We start from the raw sequence: 20,789 nt of genomic DNA on the forward strand, positions 1-20,789 counted from the left end.
TTTTTCAATAATGTTAATTTCATGACCCTGGAGTCTCATTGTTTCTCCCTCGGAGGGTATGAACCTTATAATAGTTTATATAGGAAAATTACATTTTTGAGCACGCTTTATTTAATTGCCATTGAAAATGATAAATCTTATTTATGTACTAGCTAGGTACATGTATGATGGATATAAAAAAAAAAATTATCATATTTTTGAAATGCACTCAATTGTTGCAAAACAAAAATCTAATTAACAAATATTTCGGATTTCAGGCGACCAAGGGTCCATGTGCCTCTAATGTTCAATCATCGCATTTGGTCGTTTGCAATAAATGAGAATGATTTCAGGGATTTCATTAATTATAGAAGTTGATATTGGAAGTTCACTGCAAGTGAACCAATGGCCATGCCTCGAGTAATGACGTTCCAGTGACCAGAAATGAGGGAGGCACAATGCGGACAAACTTTTCTCTGATACAGACAAATCAACGGTCAAAATGTAGGTTGGAGTTTTTTTATGCACCTGACACATTTGCCTCACCTAGATGAACCCATGTTCCGAGTACATTTGAATTTAAGTTCCAGTGACAAGTTGTCTAGGAGATAGAGCATGGAAAAGATGAAAAATTTGATATGACATATATAGTCACTCCGTCTTTTAAGATCTTTTATATTGTGAACCTCACATATGCATAATGGTCATCCGAAATGGTTGCAGAAGAGGTTATTTGTGTGAAGAAATATGACATTCATAATAGCGTTTCTAAAGGCCTCGTCATCATTAGTAAACAATGTGTGTTTGTTCTGTCACATGACTTTTAGACAGATGCATTGCTGATATTGAAAGTTTCTGTTGAAATTCAAATCAAACTTGAAAGCCTCTGTTGAAATTCAAATCAAACATGAAAGCCTCTGTTGAAATTCAAATCAAACTTGAAAGCCTCCATTGAAATTCAAATAAAACATGAAAGCTTCTGTTGAAGTTCAAATAAAACTTGAAAGTTTCTGTTGAAGTTCAAATAAAACTTGAAAGCCTCCATTGAAATTCAAATAAAACTTGTCATGAAAGCTTCTGTTGAAGTTCAAATAAAACTTGAAAGTCACTGTTGAAGTTCAAATAAAACTTGAAAGCCTCCATTGAAATTCAAATAAAACTTGAAAGCCTCCATTGAAATTCAAATAAAACTTGTCATGAAAGCTTCTGTTGAAGTTCAAATAAACTTGAAAGCCACTGTTGAAGTTCAAATAAAACTTGTAAGCCTCCATTGAAATTCAAATAAAACTTGAAAGCCTAGGTTGGAATTCAAATACAACTTGAAAGCCTCTGTTGGAATTCAAATAAAACTTGAAAGCCACTGTTGAAATTTAAATTCAAACTATAAGAACAACTATATAGTTTAAAAACAAAAACTTGCTTTATTATTTAACTCTCTGAGCCTTCAAATATATAAAAATACATTTTCTTCAATACAAAAAAGATTTTTCAAGTCTTGGCTTCAAATCTAGAATAAAATTCTTTAAAGAAATATATTGGTCAGATTAGATGTATAAACATGTACATAGTTATTATGTATATTTTGTACTTGAGCTTGACAGTAAATTAAATTCCGATACTTCTGGTTATAAAAGCATAACATATACAGGTACATTGTATGTAAGAAGATTTCTGAGACATGAGGATATCACACAATTGTCTTGGTAATAGTTTTGGAGTAAAATGCTACAAAACCCCCCTCATTTTCAGATATGGCAGAACATGTGATCATTCAAAATTTCCTTAATAAATGCATACTAATGAAAGTTTTAGTTTTTACAGTGGCACATACTGTCATCAATGCAACTTAACGATTTAATAAAGGTGACCTTGACATTTATATAGCTTACTGTGGTATTTCGATCTGCACAACAACTACAGTGTGTAACTGTTACAATTCTGTAACATTGGAAGAAAAAAAAATGAAATGCTACTAATAAACTAACTAAGCTACAGGAAAAATGTCATGATTCTTGGCATTGTGGTTCATTAGAAGAAGATAATAAAATTATCTTTTTACCAAAAGTCCAAAAAATGCAATTACTCTGAAAGATACTCAATATTCAATATTTCTTAGACATGTAACTTTTCAAACTTACCTTTGTATATATTTCTGGCCTGTTAAAAAGCATGTACTAAAATACTTAAAGTTTCTCATCGTAACGTTAAAACTTATCTTGCTGCATTTCACTTTTTTGTTTTTCTCTACACTTGAAATTTTAGCACATTTGACGCAGCTGTACCGTTTCATCATAGCTTGCTGCAATCCACAATGGTTTTTATTTTTTCTGTCTTTGGAAGATTTTAAAACATTTAACGTAGCTGTGACATCAAAGTCAAAAATGTCCTTCATTTACAGATCCAAGTTACATTATGATTATAAATATGACGTTTCTGGACATAAATATTCACAAAGCTGGCCGATTAATAAAGGATTAATTTGGAAAGGTGAAATATTCTACAGGGAAAAAAGCATGAAGCTGAAAATCTAAAATTAAAAGCAGAGAGGGCAAAAGTGAAATACAAGACTTCCATTAATTCAATAACAGGCGACAATTAAAAAATTACATGGCATTACTAAGTGTTCAATACATGCAATCTGTTCTGATAAACTACACTTCGATCTTTACTAAAAGGCAGATATAAAAACTTTCATGAATAAACAAATTAGCAAATTGTAAATGTCATCACAAACCTTACCACCAAATATACATGTATGTAGTTCTATAGAATGTAATAAAATGGTGGAGATTACAACCAAATCATTCAACATGGAAGGATTATCTTCTGTGTATATTGTATAAAATATATATTGTGTACGAATAATAGGTATAATCTATATATAAAAATATAACTATTGTGTTTTATACAATGTCATGCAAAATATAATCATTTACATTTTATAATAAGTAACAGTGAAAAGAGGAAAGTGTATTTAGACAATGTTCTCATTGATTTTTAGTTATATCAAATTGTTTATGAATATAAGCAAGAGAGTTATTTCTATGTCACTAAAATCATTCAATGTCTGTAAACAGTATATACAACAACAGAATATGAATTTGCAAAAAGAGAGAACTATGTTTTATTTAAGCCAAACAAAGCTTGATTTATCTTTTAGCCAAGTAATTGTGATTTGCCACAATGGTGAGCTTGTATAATGATTGTACACATCAAGACAAGGTAAAAATCATAGAACCCTTGTTTTTGGAAGTATAAAAAAAATACTGAATGCTAGTATTGATTCATGGCACAACATTAGAAATCCAGGTCAGAATAATTAAACACCAAATGTCAGTGAGATTATTGTCTATAGCCCACATAAAAAGTAGAAATATACACCGTTTAATAATATAAAACATTGTCTATAGCCCACATACAAAGTAGAAATATACACCGTTTAATACTATAAAACATTGTCTATAGCCCACATACAAAGTAGAAATATACACCGTTTAATCATATAAAACATTGTCTATAGCCCACATACAAAGTAGAAATATACACTGTTTAATCATATAAAACATTGTCTATAACCCACATACAAAGTAGTACTTTTGTAGTATTATACATGTACACTGTTTAATCATATAAAACATTGCAGACAGTTCATGTAAAGGCATGTAATATGGCACACAAACACATCATCATATATCATTATCTTAAAACGGACTTTAAGATGAATCTATTTTTTTCAAAAAGGAAAAATGATCCTCCAGATATGACATTTGAAGGACAATATCACTCAATAAATCGATAAACACCATTATATATTTTACAAATGAGCAGAATAATGATCATTTAAAAATTATTAATTTAAAAGAGATTGTGTTAAAACTTGGCACCTTGAATAGCTCCTATGTTCTGGAGTATATGCAGATATGAGTCTCAAAATCACAGACAACCATTATACAGTCAATGTGGCAGGATTTCATTTCCGTTTCTTTCATTCAGTTTTACCTGTAACTTGGTATTACATGGTTAACAAGTGACCACTGGTTTAGTCACTAATTGTCCTGTGACCACTGGTTTAGTCACTAATTGTCCTGTGTCCACTGGTATAGTCACTAATTGTCCTGTGACCACTGGTTTAGTCACTAGTTGTACTGTGACCACTGGTTTAGTCACTAATTGTCCTGTGACCACTGGTTTAGTCACTAATTGTCCTGTGACCACTGGTTTAGCCACTAATTGTCCTGTGACCACTGGTATAGTCACTAGTTGTCCTGTGACCACTGGTTTAGTCACTAATTGTCCTGTGACCACTGGTATAGTCACTAATTGTCCTGTGACCACTGGTTTAGTCACTAATTGTCCTTTGACCACTGGTTTAGTCACTAATTGTCCTTCGACCACTGGTTTAGTCACTAATTGTCCCTCGACCACTGGTTTAGTCACTAATTGTCCTGTGACCACTGGTTTAGTCACTAAATGTCCTTTGACCACTGGTTGCCTGTTACTGTGACTAGGGAGATGACCATTGGTTACTTGGGCGGGAAGCCTGCCTCAGCTAGAGCTTTATGTATTGCTGGGTAGACTGTAGCGTCTTCAATAGTGACAGGGACCTGGAAGTCAAGGAGTTAATTTTGATGTAATTTGTTATACACAATATCAATCTACACTATCCTAGGAAGGACTGTGTCCTATTTTCTCACTTAAGAATTTGAGGGAAAAAAGAGCATATCAATTAATCCACATTTTTTCATGCAATGGAATTAGTAAATTACTGAAAAGGTATAATTCTGTTAAAATACTACACGATTTTAAAGAATAAGACAATTTCCATTGATATAAAGTACACATTCTATAAGAAAAGTTAACCCAGAATTGAAATTTATTAAAATTTAAAATTGATAAATTTGAGATACGACCCTTTACTCCGCACACTATGTTGGAGATACGTCCTTATTCCTGTAAACAATCAGTATCTTCAAGCTTGCATTAACCATTACAAGATATAGGACCAAGATCTAGGTTAAAGGATTAAAAGAATATTATGTAACTTTACCACTGGACCAATTCAATTCCAAGTGAACCTTTATTACAATATGATGAAATAGAAAATCGACAAAACAACAATACTTTACTAAATAGCATAACAAGAAAATGTAACTGCAAAGAAAAGCTTATTCAGTACCGAACATCATACAAGAGCAACATTTTGGGAAATAAGAAACCTGTTCACCACACAAAATATGAGGACCCAGCTGATGGCTGAGATTCTGTACAGATCTGTGTTTACCTTATAGGGTTTCCCAGCTGATGGCCGAGATTCTGTACAGATCTGTGTTTACCTTATAGGGTTTCCCAGCTGATGGCCGAGATTCTGTACAGATCTGTGTTTACCTTATAGGGTTTCCCAGCTGATGGCCGAGATTCTGTACAGATCTGTGTTTACCTTATAGGGTTTCCCAGCTGATGGCCTGAGATTCTGTACAGATCTGTGTTTACCTTATAGGGTTTCCCAGCTGATGGCCGAGATTCTGTACAGATCTGTGTTTACCTTATAGGGTTTCCCCGCTGATGACTGAGATTCTGTACAGATCTGTGTTTACCTTATAGGGTTTCCCCACTGATGACTGAGATTCTGTACAGATCTGTATTTACCTTATAGGGTTTCCCAGCTGATGGCCGAGATTCTGTACAGATCTGTATTTACCTTATAGGGTTTCCCAGCTGTAGCCGAGATTCTGTACAGATCTGTATTTACCTTATAGGGTTTCCCAGCTGTTGGCCCAGATTCTGTATGATCTGTGTTTACCTTATAGGGTTTCCCTGCTGCTATGGCTGCCAGCGTGTTTCGAGCTGTCTTGCCAGCCCGAGTCTTGGGCAGTTTGGGTACAATGACTGCCTGTTTGAAGCTGGCCACTGGTCCTACGAATTGTCTCACCTTCTCGACCACACCCTGGATGACCTCTGCCTCTGATTTCTTCACACCTGTCATTTTGATAATCAATAGGCTGACATTTGGTAGCTAGTTTATTATTATCTACCCGGAGCTGTGATATTCCTAACACAGATCATGCTATCCATCCTAAATCATTAATTAAAATTATAATTAAAGTCATGAATGTAGATAAGACTCAATATGTGTAATGGACCATTACCCACCCAAAACCACAACACCCTTTTTTTTATTAATTTAAATGTATTTGTAAACTTTATTTATTTTACATGAAGTACAAAACAAGTTGTATCAACTGATATTAATCACGTTTGTTGACCCAGAGTGGTCATACTGTGGGAGGAAACTATGTACCAGGAAAAACCCACGTAGTCGCAATATCCTTTTAAAATATGCAATCAAATTTGACCTTGAAATCAGGTCAAGATAATTCAAGATGTAGACTGAGCCCATTTTTTTGCCTCCTGATAGAATAAGTTGGTTTAGATTAAATTTTGACAAAACACGAACAAAATAGGCCATATCATTCCACTAAAGCTATATGCTTATGCATTATTACATAAATACAAGACTGAATATATAATCCTATATATATATGCAACAAATATTATATCTTGATAAGCAATCTTGTATATGTTTTAACTTGAAATTGATATAAGCATGACATGAAAGCCTTTTTAATTAGACTAGAACGATGAATAAATACTAACACTTGTATGAAGGAAAATCACTCTCCAATCAGAATCTGAACTCTCCATGTTTCATTACCTGTCCTGGACAATCATTCTCCAATCAGAATTGAAACTTACCGAGTTTCATTACCTGTCCAGGACAATTACCTGTCCAGGACAATCACTCTCCAACCAGAATCAGAACTTACCGTGTTTCATTACACAAAGTCCCAGAGGTACCTGACCCTTGAGGTCATCAGGGACTCCCACAACAGCAGCCTCTACCACGTCCTCACTCTCCAGTATAGCCTTGGGGTACACGTTCAATGAAAACACACATTAGAAACAGTCTAATATGCATCACGAATGGTTAGTTAAGAGTTGTTTCGACCGTGATGAATACAATTTAGTTTGTATTGTCAATGTGAAATTTTTCCAAAATGACTCAGAATTTGGTTGACAAAAGTGATCCCGATATTTTTTTGTATAATTATAGTATTCTATATTAATGAATGCAGAAACTTTAAGAAACTAATTATATAAAAAAACAAGAGGCCCAGGGGCCTTAACGGTCATCTGACTCTAAATTAAAAACCTTCTATTATTGTAGTATGTATTCTCTGTAGCAAGTATATAGTGGCAGTGTTGGCCATGGTGGCCATCTTGGATTTCTGACCGATCCAATAAATAACAACACTTGGCCAGAACCATCTCAGGATCATTTCTGGTAAGTTACAGCTGAATCCCACTGATGGAATTTGAGAAGAAGTTTGAAATAGGTGTTGTTCAGGAAAAACCATGATTGCGCAATCATGTTACAAAATGGCCGCCGTGGCTACCATGTCGAAGCTTTTACGAAGCCAAAAAATAACCACACTTTGTTGCCTCTCCTTCCTTAACATCCTCACCAATTTCCAGCTCAATCGCACCAGTGGAACTGGAGAAGAAGTTTAAAACGTGTTTTTCAAGATGGTTGCCATGGCGGCCATCTTGGATTTCTGACCGACTTGAAAAATAACAACACTTGGTCAGGACCATCACAAAATCATTTCTGGTAAGTAAGAGCTCAATCCCACTGGTGGAATTTGAGAAGAAGTTTGATATAGGTGTTGTTTAGAAGAACCATGATTGCGCAATCATTTTACAAAATGGCTGCCGTGGCTGCAATGTCAAAGTTTTTACGAGGCCGAAAAAATAACAACACTTTATTGGCTCTCCTTCCTTAACATCCTCACCAATTTTCAGCTCAATCGCACCAGTGGAACTGGAGAAGTTTAAAATGTGTTTTTCAAGATGGTTGCCATGGCGGCCATCTTGGATTTCTGACCGACTTGAAAAATAACAACACTTGGTCAAGACCATCTCAGGATCATTTCTGCTTAGTAAGAGCTGAATCCCACTGGTGGAATTTGAGAAGAAGTTTGATATAGGTGTTGTTCAGAAGAACAATGATTGCGCAATCATGTTACAAATGGCTGCCGTGGCTGCCATGTCAAAGTTTTTACGAGGCTGAAAAATAACAACACTTTGTTGCCTCTCCTTCCTTAACATCCTCACCAATTTCCAGCTCAATCGCACCAGTGGAACTGGAGAAGAAGTTTAAAACGTGTTTTTCAAGATGGTTGCCATGGCGGCCATCTTGGATTTCTGACCGACTTGAAAAATAACAACACTTGGTCAGGACCATCTCAGGATCATTTCTGGTTAGTTAAAGCTGAATCCCACTGATGGAATTTGAGAAGAAGTTTGAAATAGGTGTTGTTCAGAAGAACAATGATTGCGCAATCATGTTACAAAATGGCTGCCGTGGCTGCCATGTCAAAGTTTTTACGAAGCCGAAAAATAACAACACTTTATTGGCTCTCCTTCCTTAACATCCTCACCAATTTCCAGCTCAATCACACCAGTGTAACTGGAGAAGAAGTTTAAAATGTGTTTTTCAAGATGGTTGCCATGGCGGCCATCTTGGATTTCTGACCGACCTGAAAAATAACAACACTTCCTCAGGACCATCCCAGGATCATTTCAGGCAAGTTTCAGCTCAATCTCACCAGTGGAACTTGAGAAGAAGTTTCAAATGTGTTTTCAAAATGGCGGCAATTGCGGCCATCTTGGATTTCGGACCGACCCGAAAATTAACAACACTTGGTCAGGACCATCCCAGCATCATTTCAGGCAAGTTTCAGCTCAATCCCACTGGTGGAACTTGAGAAGAAGTTTAAAATGTGAAAAGTTTACGCACGGCGGACGGCGCACGGCGCACGGCGCACGACGACGGACGAAGCATGATGACTATAGGTCATCCTGACCCTTCGGGTCAGATGACCTAAAAATAAGTGATAATGAAAATGTATGGCATATTTGTTTGCAGTACATGTACGACTTAATAACTATATAAACTGATTAATATTAAATGTTTTTATTATTGGGATGGTTGAAGACAAGAAAACTTCAGGCAAATAAAGTAAACTTTGAACTATACTTGTATGATTAAAGTTCACTTGCCTTCATCAGTCCATTTACCACGCAACACAAAACTATAGACACACAAAAACTATAGACACACAAAAACTATAGACACACAGAAACTATAGACAAAACAAAAACTATAGACACACAAAAACTATAGACACACAATAACTAGACACACAAAAACTATAGACACACAAAAACTATAGACACACAATAACTAGACACACAATAACTATAGACACACAAAGCTATAGACACACAAAAACTATAGACACACAGAAACTATAGACACACAATAACTAGACACACAATAACTATAGACACACAAAAACTATAGACACACAGAAACTATAGACACAACAAAAACTATAGACACACAAAAACTATAGACACACAATAACTAGACACACAATAACTATAGACACACAAAAACTATAGACACACAAAAACTATAGACACACAATCTTTCTACTGGAGTCTTTGTCATTATTTTACAGCTTTTTTCAGAATACCCCCATTTGACTGAAAAATTCTTCCGAAACTGCATCATTTTGTGATATATAGTTTTTTTATCATGATAGTACATAGTATGAACACATGTGAAACAGTGGCACATTTGCTTCACTATCATGTTATAGGTTCAAACATATTCTATTTATATATAATTGTATTGCCAGTATATTGCGATCAGTATAATTCCATTGTTTTTAATTCAGTTTTTGTGAGTAATAATCAATAGTAAAATATGTTAACATGATAACATAGTTTAAAATTATAAAATATCTTAAACATAGATCATTAACTGTGTACTGATTAAAAAGTCTGATTTATTTACAGGCAGTATATGGTTCAGATTTAGCCTATTGCTGTGTTAGCAGAGAGCTCACCTCTTCCAGGGCTCCAGTCGACAGACGATGCCCTGCCACATTTATAACGTCGTCTGTCCGTGTTTGGACGGAAATGTAACCTTCCTCACAGCGGTATCCAGAGTCCATCGTGTTGTAGTAACCCTGAATAATCAATTCAATTAAAGGCTCTCTGTTAAGAGTCAAGAAATTCATAAGAGAAAGTTTTACAAAAATTTCTGGTTTAAATTTGTATGTACAATGCACTTTGTACATGTACATGTACTTAGTATGGGTCTATCTGTATGCCTGAAGATGCCAAATTGATCACAGAAAGTCTAAGGTGTACAATTCTTGTGAGTTTGTTGTATTCTATAATTTTATTTGCAAGGAACTGATCTTGTATATCAATATATGTATATATTACCGTACTTATTCTGTAATAAGCCCATGTGGGGGTTAACACATAGACTCCTGACTCAAAGTAACAGGATGTGTTTATATTCAGAACTGCAATAATAATGGTGTACTTATGGGTATTTCAATATCAGGGCTGGATGTAAAAGGCATTTAATTCCAAATATATACCATTACCTACAGCTGAAATTCCTATTAACAGAAAGTTTCAAGCCGCCATTCAAACCAACATTGTACAAGAAAAATCAATTCAAGTCATTAAATTAGGTTTCCTAATTAATTTCTAACACATATAAAGTAATATAATTATAATCATGCATATCAATAATATAATACAATGACGCTTGACAAATCTATTGTGAACAATAAATATATCATAGGTGAAATTCAACAAACTAACCGGTATACTTTTGAAGTAAGTTTCCTCAAATTTCTCATCATTTTTCCAAAGTGTAGAGAAACTTCCCGGTGGTAAAGGTAGCCTGTAACAACAAAGTGAAATTAACACACCTGTGACACAGTTAAAGTCCGCAAACATAAATGTAACTTCTAACACACAAAGAAAACCTGTCACATTTATGAAATAAAAAAAACCAAAAGAACACTTAATGTTAAAAAGTCTCGAATCCCGAGTTTGACTAAGTTTGACAAATTTTAACTTACATCCAATTTTGACATATTTGTGTACATGTATACAATATCTGGATAATAATACATCCAAGTTTGACATACTTGTATTGACAATATCTGGTAATACATCCAAGTTTGACATACTTGTATAGACAATATCTGGATAATAATACATCCAAGTTTGACATACTTGTATTGACAATATCTGTTAATACATCCAAGTTTGACATACTTGTATAGACAATACCTGGATAATAATACATCCAAGTTTGACATACTTGTATAGACAATATCTGGATAATAATACAAACGGCTTAGTAACAGTTCAGTCATATTGTATCATAGAATGTACATTAATTAACTTGATATCAATAATTACATACATTCCCAGTCTATGTTCCTGATCACTACTCACTTGACAACGATCTGTCCTAGTTCCATGTTGTCCGTCTCAGAGCCGTCATTTCTTAGGACCTTAACTACAAATATAATCCAAATGTATAAAGTCCAGTCATAACTTAAACTTTGACTGACGACCACTAATTGTTATAAATCAGCTAAAGGCCATTTATATAATACATTAGTTATGATACTAATGGTCATTAAGTTATGATACTATTATATAAACTGTAAATTAACTGAATTTTCATGAGCTATACATGTATATATGAGCACATTCAGCTTTATGCTATGAAGAGTGTGTGCTATTAGAAACGGGACAAAATGACAAAGTGAGAACAAAAGGCCATCAGGGCCTGTATCATTCACCTGAATATTTCTGCGGTCTTGGCATATAACAGCCTATGATACAGTAACAGTGAACAGTGAAAAGATGAACAGGCTTAATATGATGTACTGCTGATTTCTGCTTATTACAAAATAAATTAAAATCCACAATTTGGCTCATCCTATATATCTTAAAATCCTGTAACAAATTTCGAATATAACAAACAATGTCGTATGGTCCTGTGGTTATATGATTATACTAAATATTTCACTACATTTTTGTATTTTCGGAACTGCTTCTGTTCATATCACACTAGTACATAATTATGTTATCAGTATATACATATTAAAAGCTACTGGTAGTTGTATACCATAGTATATGTAGACATATTCTATATCACACATCAGTCTAATAGATATATATCTGGATTTTTTACTTAATGACCATTGTATATGTACTAGTATGGTAAAAGGATATTGTATGGGACCTACCATTCCAGCCGGGGACAGGCTTTCCTGTGACTCCCTGAGGGGGGTTTGTCCTATCTCCCAGCCCAATGTTGGTGGAGGTGATGGCCCAGCCAGTCTCTGTACAAACAAAACATTTCAGAATTTAAGAAAAAAAAATAAAAATTTAACAATTTCTGGTCCATACTTACCTGTCTACCACCAGTTGTCAAGAACAGGGACTCTAAAAGTTGTATTACTCCAGTCCATACTTACCTGTCTGCTACCAGTTGTCAAGACCGGGACAAGGAATGTCGTCTTCCAGTCCATACTTACCTGTCTGCCACCAGTTGTCTAGGACAGGGACTCTGAAAGTTGTATTAGTCCAGTCCATACTTACCTGTCTGCCACCAGTTGTCAAGACCGGGACAAGGAATGTCGTCTTCCAGTCCATACTTACCTGTCTGCCACCAGTTGTCCAAGACAGGGACTCTGAAAGTCGTCTTAGTCCAGTCCATAGTTTCCCTGTCACAGTGTTCACCAGCCACAAACATGTTCTGGAACCTGACATGTTTAAAATGTTTATAGTCAGATAGTGTATCTGTTTGTGCAAGGTTCCCACTAATATTATATTAAATTGCAATATCTTATACAAAGTCCTGACAAGTCATGTCTATAAAGTGGTCCATTACTGATATACTACTTATACTATACCATATCTAATAAAGAGAAAATATTGTTGTATACTGGTACAAGAAGAAAATAAGATAAATCTGCCATTTATGATTTTGTTTTCAAAAAATGTATTAAATTTCTTGTCTACCAAAACAATGGAGAAACTATTTGATTATGACATATGTTCAAGAAGTTTGATATACTGTGTAATTGAATGTAAAGTCTATATTTATCTTCATATTGTCAAATGATACTAGTTAACCTGTTGATACTATCATGTTTTTATAATCTAAATGTTTTACTCACTTTGGTAATGGGAAATATGACTGTCCATGTTCAGCTGTTGGATCCTTGAATACCATAAACATGCCAAAGTTAGGGTATCAATTGACAAAAATATTAAAACATATTTCAGGTTTAAAGAAAAGACAATACTACATGTACGCTCTTTTGTTCCTATAGTATGCACCGCCCTCGCCAGTTAGAGATCAAGATAACTACCCCTACCACGGTCCTGACATTTGTTCCTCCATTAGCCAATGAGAGATCAAGATTACCTCCCCTACCACGGTCCTGACATTTTTTCTTCATGTAACATGCGAGGGATCAAGATTACCTCCCCTACCACGGTCCTGACAATTGTTCCTCCACTAGCCAATGAGATCAACATTACCTCCCCTACCATGGTCCTGATATTTTTTCTTCATGTAACATGCGAGGGATCAAGATTACCTCCCCTGCCATTGTCTTGACAATCGTTCCTCGTTTAGCCAATGATAGATCAAGATTACCTCCCCTGCCATGGTCACAACATTTTCCCTCCCCTAGCCTTTGAGGCACAAAGAATACCTCTACAACATTTGTACTGATCCCTAGACCATGATGACATAAAGACTTCCTTTCCACGTTATGACCCTAATACTCATCTCCCTTAACCTGTGAGAGTATCAATTCAATACTTATCTCCCCTGTGTGACCCCTGACACATATTCTCCCCTGAGAGCACCAATGAGAGCATCAAGACTTACCTCCCCTGAGTTTGCCCGACAATTTTATTCACGGGGTGTCCGAAACACACATAAAAACATGAAAATTCTTGGCAACAACAATCTTACTAATATTGAGTCAATTATACCAAATTGCACATGCAAGATCTCCAGTTATCAAAATGATTATCACAGCTTTTCACATGTATGAAAAAAGAGCCCTTCTGATTATGTTATTTATTTAATCATTAATTTTCCATTTGTTCCCATATTTGTTTGGCTAATAGATCTTTGGTGTCTACGAGGGCTACTGGTTAGAATACTTTTTACACCCGTTGTTAGTCCCAGCACTTTCATCCCTCTTGCCTGGGAGAGCATCAAAACTTATCTCTCCTGCCATGCCTCAATACTAACCTGGCACATCTAAAACATGTCTCCTTCTCTTTGGCCCCAAGACCTACCTCCTATATCATGGCCCCAAGACTTACCTCCCATATCATGGCCCCAAGACCTACCTCCTATATCATGGCCCCAAGACCTACCTCCTATATCATGGCCCCAAGACTAACCTCCTATGTCATGGCCCCAAATCCTTACCTCCCATGTCATGGCCCCAATCCTTACCTCCCATGTTATGGCCCCAAGACTAACCTCCCATGTCATGACCCCAATCCTTACCTCCCATGTCATGGCCCCATTCCTTACCTCCAATGCCATGACCCCAAGACTTACCTCCCATGTCATGGCCCCAAGACTTACCTCCCCTGTTGTGACCCAAAGGATTACCTTCCCTGTTGTTGGCCTATGAGAGCATAAAAACTCACCTCTCTTCTGATGGCCCGGAGAGCTGTGGGGGCGACAAACATGGCACTGACATCATGCTCCTTAAGGATCCTGAAGAAAGTGCCTGGATTCGGTGTCCCTACTGGTTTCCCCTGTTACATACAGATAAAGATTGTCTGTGATGGGACAGAAAATAAACTAAAATCATCAAACTGAAACACTATAAACTTCACTACGCTAAGTCATTACAAATCAGTTCTGTCAAAACACCTGGTCCTGAACTACATTGACACTGTATTGCTCAATTTCCATAGAACAGAGCACACTTCCAATTAGGTGGGATACCTTTTTTTTTTAAATATATTCTTGAATACCTATACTATTAGACAACTGGATTTCTGGAAACTTAGTCAGTGAATCCATATCTCTTAATATATTGTAAATCAATATGTGTAACAGGAAAATATGTATAATAACATACTGTATAATGTATCTCAGGTTATCACTCAATGTTAATTGTTAGTTAAAACCCAGGCGCTTTTCTACTTCTGATCTTTTAGTAACTTTGCGTAAGGAGGAGTGATCCCAACACGGAGTTTCGTCCAGAAATTTATTCCTGGAGTTGTTTACATGTTTCGATTAGAAGGTAGTCGTCATCAGAACGATTTTAGTAACTTTGTAAGTGTCAAGTATGTGTGTATGCTTGTCCATCATTGAATAATCATTAATATTATAAAAGTATTTGAATCAGTTATTGTGTTTTGGTTGTTTACAAATAGGTAGATGTGTTTTGTTTACTTCATGTATACCGCAAAGCCATATCAAACTAGTGCATGCTCTATATCTTTGCCATATGCACGAGGTAAATAAAAGTCTCGCATTTTGTGAAAATTATATTAATATGTAACCTCTAAAACAATCAATCATATACTAGTCCGATAGTTCTACCTACAAAAATGTACCTCAAACAGCACTGTAGTATTACAGTTTAGAAGTGGAGCGTAGGCGATGTAGGAATGTCCGACAATCCAGCCCAAGTCTGAAGCAGCCCACCATACCTGTACAACAAATCATCATAGACAATATAACACTTGTCACCATTATAATCAGCAACAAAGAATCTCGGCTTACCTGTATATATTTAAGACTGATAAATCCCAGCGTCTAAGACAAGGGCTGATATTCTGAACCAAGATCTCAATCCAAGCGGAATTCTAATCTTCAATTTTAAAATGCTAATGAGGTTCACAAATGAGCCCTCCCTAAATTTTAGTACTGAACTGTTATTCTAAGGGATGGGCTAGTTTTAGAATAAATATGGTATAAGGATACATTTTTTTAATGTGGTAATACTGATCTTTTACACTTGGGGAAGGGGGCTTACTTGAGGATAAATAAATATGGTAATACTAACATTTTTCATTATGGAAGGACTAATATGAGAATAAATACAGTATCATCAAGAATTTATTTCTAATCATGAAATCAAAATCAACATTAACGATATTGGCAATATGTCTAACAATAATTTAAGATGAAGTTTTTCCTCAAACCCTGATCAGATATATAAGTATTTAGAATATACAGACAAGTTGACCACGGGCAGAAGTTTTTACCTCCTTTGGTTTTAAACCGTAGATATTCCACATAGACCATTTGAGTACAACAGCATGTCCGGCACTTGGTCTCACTACTGCCTATAAAGTAAAGTATGGCAAATACATCAAAATTTTTAAAAATCAGGATAAATGGAACTGATCATGAGAAGTATAAGCAGTAAACTGTTTTCACAGAGGAATAACCCTGGATAGAAATTTACTACATAATTTCTCTGATTAATTCACCTATGTCTAAAATCCTGTCAACACAAGAATCATCTTTAATGCAGCAAATAAGAGTCAATAATAAAATTCACCAAAGTCACTGCATGAAGTCCAATTAATCCCAGAATGTGTAATTAAAATGGTGTTAGACATTAACAATTAAAAATAATCAAAGTCTTAAACGTCGAAGACACAAGAGACACTCCATACTAGTGGATCACTTTATTATGATTATCATATATGAATGTCCGGACCATGGCAGGGGAGATAATCTTGATCTCTCATTGGCTAATGGAGGAACAAATGTCCGGACCATGGCAGGGGAGATAATCTTGATCTCTCATTGGCTAATGGAGGAACAAATGTCAGGACAATGGCAGGGGAGGTAATCTTGATCTCTCATTGGCTAGTCGAGGAACAAATGTCAGGACCATGGCAGGGGAGGTAATCTTGATCTCTCATTGGCTAGTCGAGGAACAAATATCAGGACCATGGCAGGGGAGGTAATCTTGATCTCTTATTGGCAAATGGAGGAACAAATGTCAGGACAATGGCAGGGGATATAATCTTGATCTCTTATTGGCTAATTGAGGAACAAATGTCAGGACAATGGCAGGGGAGATAATCCTGATCTCCTATTGGCTAATTGAGGAACAAATGTCAGGACCATGGCAGGGGAGGTAATCTTGATCTCTCATTGGCTAGTCGAGGAACAAATGTCAGGACCATGGCAGGGGAGGTAATCTTGATCTCTCATTGGCTAGTCGAGGAACAAATGTCAGGACCATGGCAAGGGAGATAATCTTGATCTCTCATTGGCTAATGGAGGAACAAATGTCAGGACAATGGCAGGGGAGATAATCCTGATCTCTGATTGGCTAATGGAGGAACAAATGTCAGTCCATATGTAAATATCTACAATTATGTATATCAAATAAAGTAAAAATTTCAATGTTTTGAAGTGAAATGCTAGCATAATATGGCAACAAACAATCACCCTGTGGGAGCTGATGGTAGAGTAAGTTGGCCTTCCAAGAACGAGTGGGAGAGTTTTTTGGCCTTTTGAAATCTGATGTGAGATTTGGCGGGACTTTTGCGATCAGGTATTTGACCTTGTTAGATTGGCTGTGTGAGATATTTGACCTTGTGTGAGTTAGATGAGACAACTGACCTTCGGTAGACCTGTGGTCCCAGAGGTGTACAGAATATAGCTGGGGTCAGTCGCAGACACAGGAACACAGTCCACTGGGGAGGCCCCAGCCATCTCTTCATGATAACAGACATCTCGCCCCGCTACCAGTGGAGAGGGTGTAAACTGTACATAATACAAATTTTATAATTATGCTGACATATCAATCCAGATTAAGAATAACTACATAGCCATTTAACTCAATCTGAATCAGAGTGCTGTTCGTCCTTTTTTTTCTTTCTATAATTCCAAAAGAGAAAAATAATGTCTTTCTTTCTACGCAACCATTTCACCCTCTGTATTATGATCTAAATCAATTAATCGTCACTTAAAATTGATGACATCATTCTTTTTTATTTTCATATTTGCATCACTAAAACATGGAGCTCATTGATAATGTCTTTATAATAATGATACAAAATTATGTTAAAATATTTCAGCAAAATATTAATTTCAACGCTTTTAGTTTTACACATCTTCAAAAAAGTTTCGGTGATAAATATAATCTTCTCTTTTACGATGATACTTCGGTTTTTTTGTTGTTTTTTTTTTCATTCTATCAAATTATATGTTTCAAATTACATCAAATTTACAACAGATTCTAATTTACCCCTGGCCTGTTGTAGATAACACACTTGTCTGGCTTGAAGTCGATGTTGGCTAAAGCATTGTCCAGCATGGGTTTATAGTCAACAGTGCGATTTGGCTCCACACCGCAGTTTGCACTCACTACAACTTTTGGCGCAGCATGCTTAATACGAACTCCAAGCTCATTCGCAGCAAATCCCCCGAATACCAGAGAGTGGATGGCACCAATACGAATCGTAGCTAACATTGATATTATCGCCTGAGGAATCATGGGTAAGTAAATCAGCACCCTGTCACCTTCCTTCACTCCAAGGGATCGCAGTACACCAGCAAATCGACTCACCTGTAAGTTATGATTTTGTATTTTCTATACATGTACATACCTATAAGTAAGAGTAATTTGGTTTTTTCAAAAATTAACACCTTACATTTCAGAATGACCCATGACTTCAATAAATGTTACTTACGGTAAATTAAGGAAATTCTTTAACTTAATTTCTGTAAGAAAGTATTACAGAATTGAAGGGAAATATCAGTAAGATTTTTCCTTTATATCCGAAAATGCTTTCCCAATGGAATTTTATTTTACAGAACATTGGTGAAACGGGCCTAATTGTTTAGATACTGTTAAGTTACTTGTGTATTGTTTTTGATTTTTCTATGAAGAAAAAATATGTCTTGCATATAAATTTTGCATATAAGACAAAGTGTCTAAATTTTCATAAATTTCTTTTGAAATAGAATAAAATGTAACATTATTTCAAGTGTATCTTTGACAGAATTACTTCGTCCAGAAGTTCAGCATAGGTGTATTTCTTCAGGGTGTTTGTGACAGGACTGTCGTAAATTATCGCCACTTGGTCTCCGTCCCCGTTCTCAACATGACGATCCAGGGCGTTGTAGCATGTGTTCATTTCCCCGCCAACAAACCTACAGAACAGCGTGTCTTCAGAATAGCACAGTGACATATCAAAAGTACCACATAGGAGTTATTTATGTCTGATACATGGTGCCAGGGTCAGAGGAAACTCAGGCTACTTTATGTTTTCAGAGTAACAATGATCAAAGACGTATTAATAATAATTGGAATGAAACAGATTATCTCTCAGACTAATATAGGGATGTGGAAGTAATACTTGAGGTATATATGTAATATACATTAAAACTGTTGGTAAACAAGAAATATATTTAAAAAAGATGAACGGCATAGTTTTAATGTCTGTGGTTATAATGTAAACTGCTGGTGAAATAAATTAACGAACTAATTAATAAATGTGCAGTTTCAGCACGGATAACAAAATTATATCAGTTTGAATAATTTTTGGTGATAATAAGACTGCATTTGAATCAGGAATATGATTTTATTAATGTGTCATTTGAATAGATACATCCACTTATTCAGCTTGCATTCAATCTTAATTTTGTTTCGCCTTTAACTGCATGTCTGCATTTTGCATTTACCGCTACATTGACCAATCGATTACTTCATCTAGACCAATTACGCCACCTGTCACATCATATCCGGGAACAAAAGAAAATTATACGGCTATGCCGAAAAATATGGAGATTTGGCAGGTTTGAAATACATATACAGTGTATTTACATGTAACAGGTTGTCTCCCTTTACAAATTGCTTCCTCATCATTAATCTTAGATATCAAAGAAATATTTATGATGTATTCATTAAACTTTACTTGCAAACACATTTGACTTAAATTCAGATCTGATCCCCATTTTTATCCTGTGTAATATACAGAAAAAAATGTATTTAATTCTCACTCTCTAACAAGGATAACTACACTTGTAGCTATATATAATAGTGTAGATTTGATGCAGGGTAGATATCATGGCTGAATTTTAAATTTAAAGAACTCATTCATAATTGTATTACTTCCGTTAGTAATTTATAGTATACATAAATGACAAAACGCCGATAGGTGCTTTTATAAGTAAATTTACGGTAACTAAATCAGATTGGTGTCCTAAATTAAATCGGCGGTGGATTCCAAACACAATATTTCTAAAGTAAAATATGCATTTCCCAATTTACCATACCATTTTGTGAATGGTTCCTTGGAGTTGTCAAGGATGCGATCCCACTTTTTATGCCACACCAGATCTTCGGCCACAGTGGCCCAGAAATCCTGTGGCGATTCTATGGAACTTGAGAACACCTGATCATAAGTCGACTTACGGTCCGAATCGCCAGCATGTACACCGAACTGTCGTGCATGATGGCGACAGGAACACGACACACGATGGTAACAACATGCATGCACCTGTCGGATAGCTGCAGCCGTGGAGTTTCTGACCAAAGTTGCTATCCTGCAGAGTGCCATCGTGTGTGTTTTAGCAAAACTTGCAAAGTTATGATCGAGTTACGAAGTTAACTTGCATTTGTACATGTAATGTCTCGAGGTGTCCCGAGTGTCGTACCGTAGTCACTCCATTAGGCGTCGGATATTCGTCTAAGTTCACGGAATAGCGAGAAAATTGAGTGGATCGTATTTCTGTATAATGAAATATTTGGATTTGTGATATCCTTTTTTGATCAATAATTTTATATTTAATATTAGCACACTATCAATGTTGCCTGACTCTATAGTATATATAT

General features: G+C 35.7%; 1 protein-coding gene across 2 annotated transcripts; it reads right to left on the minus strand.

Moving 5' to 3' along the window:
* Nucleotides 1-2,210: 2,210 nt before the first annotated feature.
* Nucleotides 2,211-20,789, minus strand: LOC117336071 (acyl-CoA synthetase short-chain family member 3, mitochondrial-like). Of its 2 annotated transcripts, XM_033896435.1 has the most exons (16): nucleotides 20,231-20,774; nucleotides 18,961-19,105; nucleotides 18,198-18,518; nucleotides 17,570-17,713; nucleotides 16,192-16,272; nucleotides 15,538-15,633; nucleotides 14,617-14,727; nucleotides 13,113-13,156; nucleotides 12,592-12,695; nucleotides 12,177-12,272; nucleotides 11,374-11,437; nucleotides 10,729-10,810; nucleotides 9,954-10,076; nucleotides 6,804-6,903; nucleotides 5,780-5,955; nucleotides 2,211-4,583 (listed from the first exon to the last, which is right to left on the minus strand). In XM_033896435.1, the coding sequence occupies exons 1-16, from the start codon at nucleotides 20,512-20,514 to the stop codon at nucleotides 4,503-4,505; spliced, it is 2,052 nt and encodes a 683-aa protein (XP_033752326.1). In that variant the 5' UTR covers nucleotides 20,515-20,774; the 3' UTR covers nucleotides 2,211-4,502. The 2 variants fall into 2 exon arrangements, with proteins under 2 accessions (XP_033752326.1, XP_033752327.1); XM_033896436.1 differs by lacking the exons at nucleotides 2,211-4,583; nucleotides 5,780-5,955 and adding an exon at nucleotides 6,643-6,691 and having other exon boundaries at nucleotides 6,763-6,903; nucleotides 20,231-20,789.

Source organism: Pecten maximus, chromosome 10, assembly GCF_902652985.1.
Source record: "Pecten maximus chromosome 10, xPecMax1.1, whole genome shotgun sequence".
Classification (NCBI taxonomy): domain Eukaryota; kingdom Metazoa; phylum Mollusca; class Bivalvia; order Pectinida; family Pectinidae; genus Pecten; species Pecten maximus.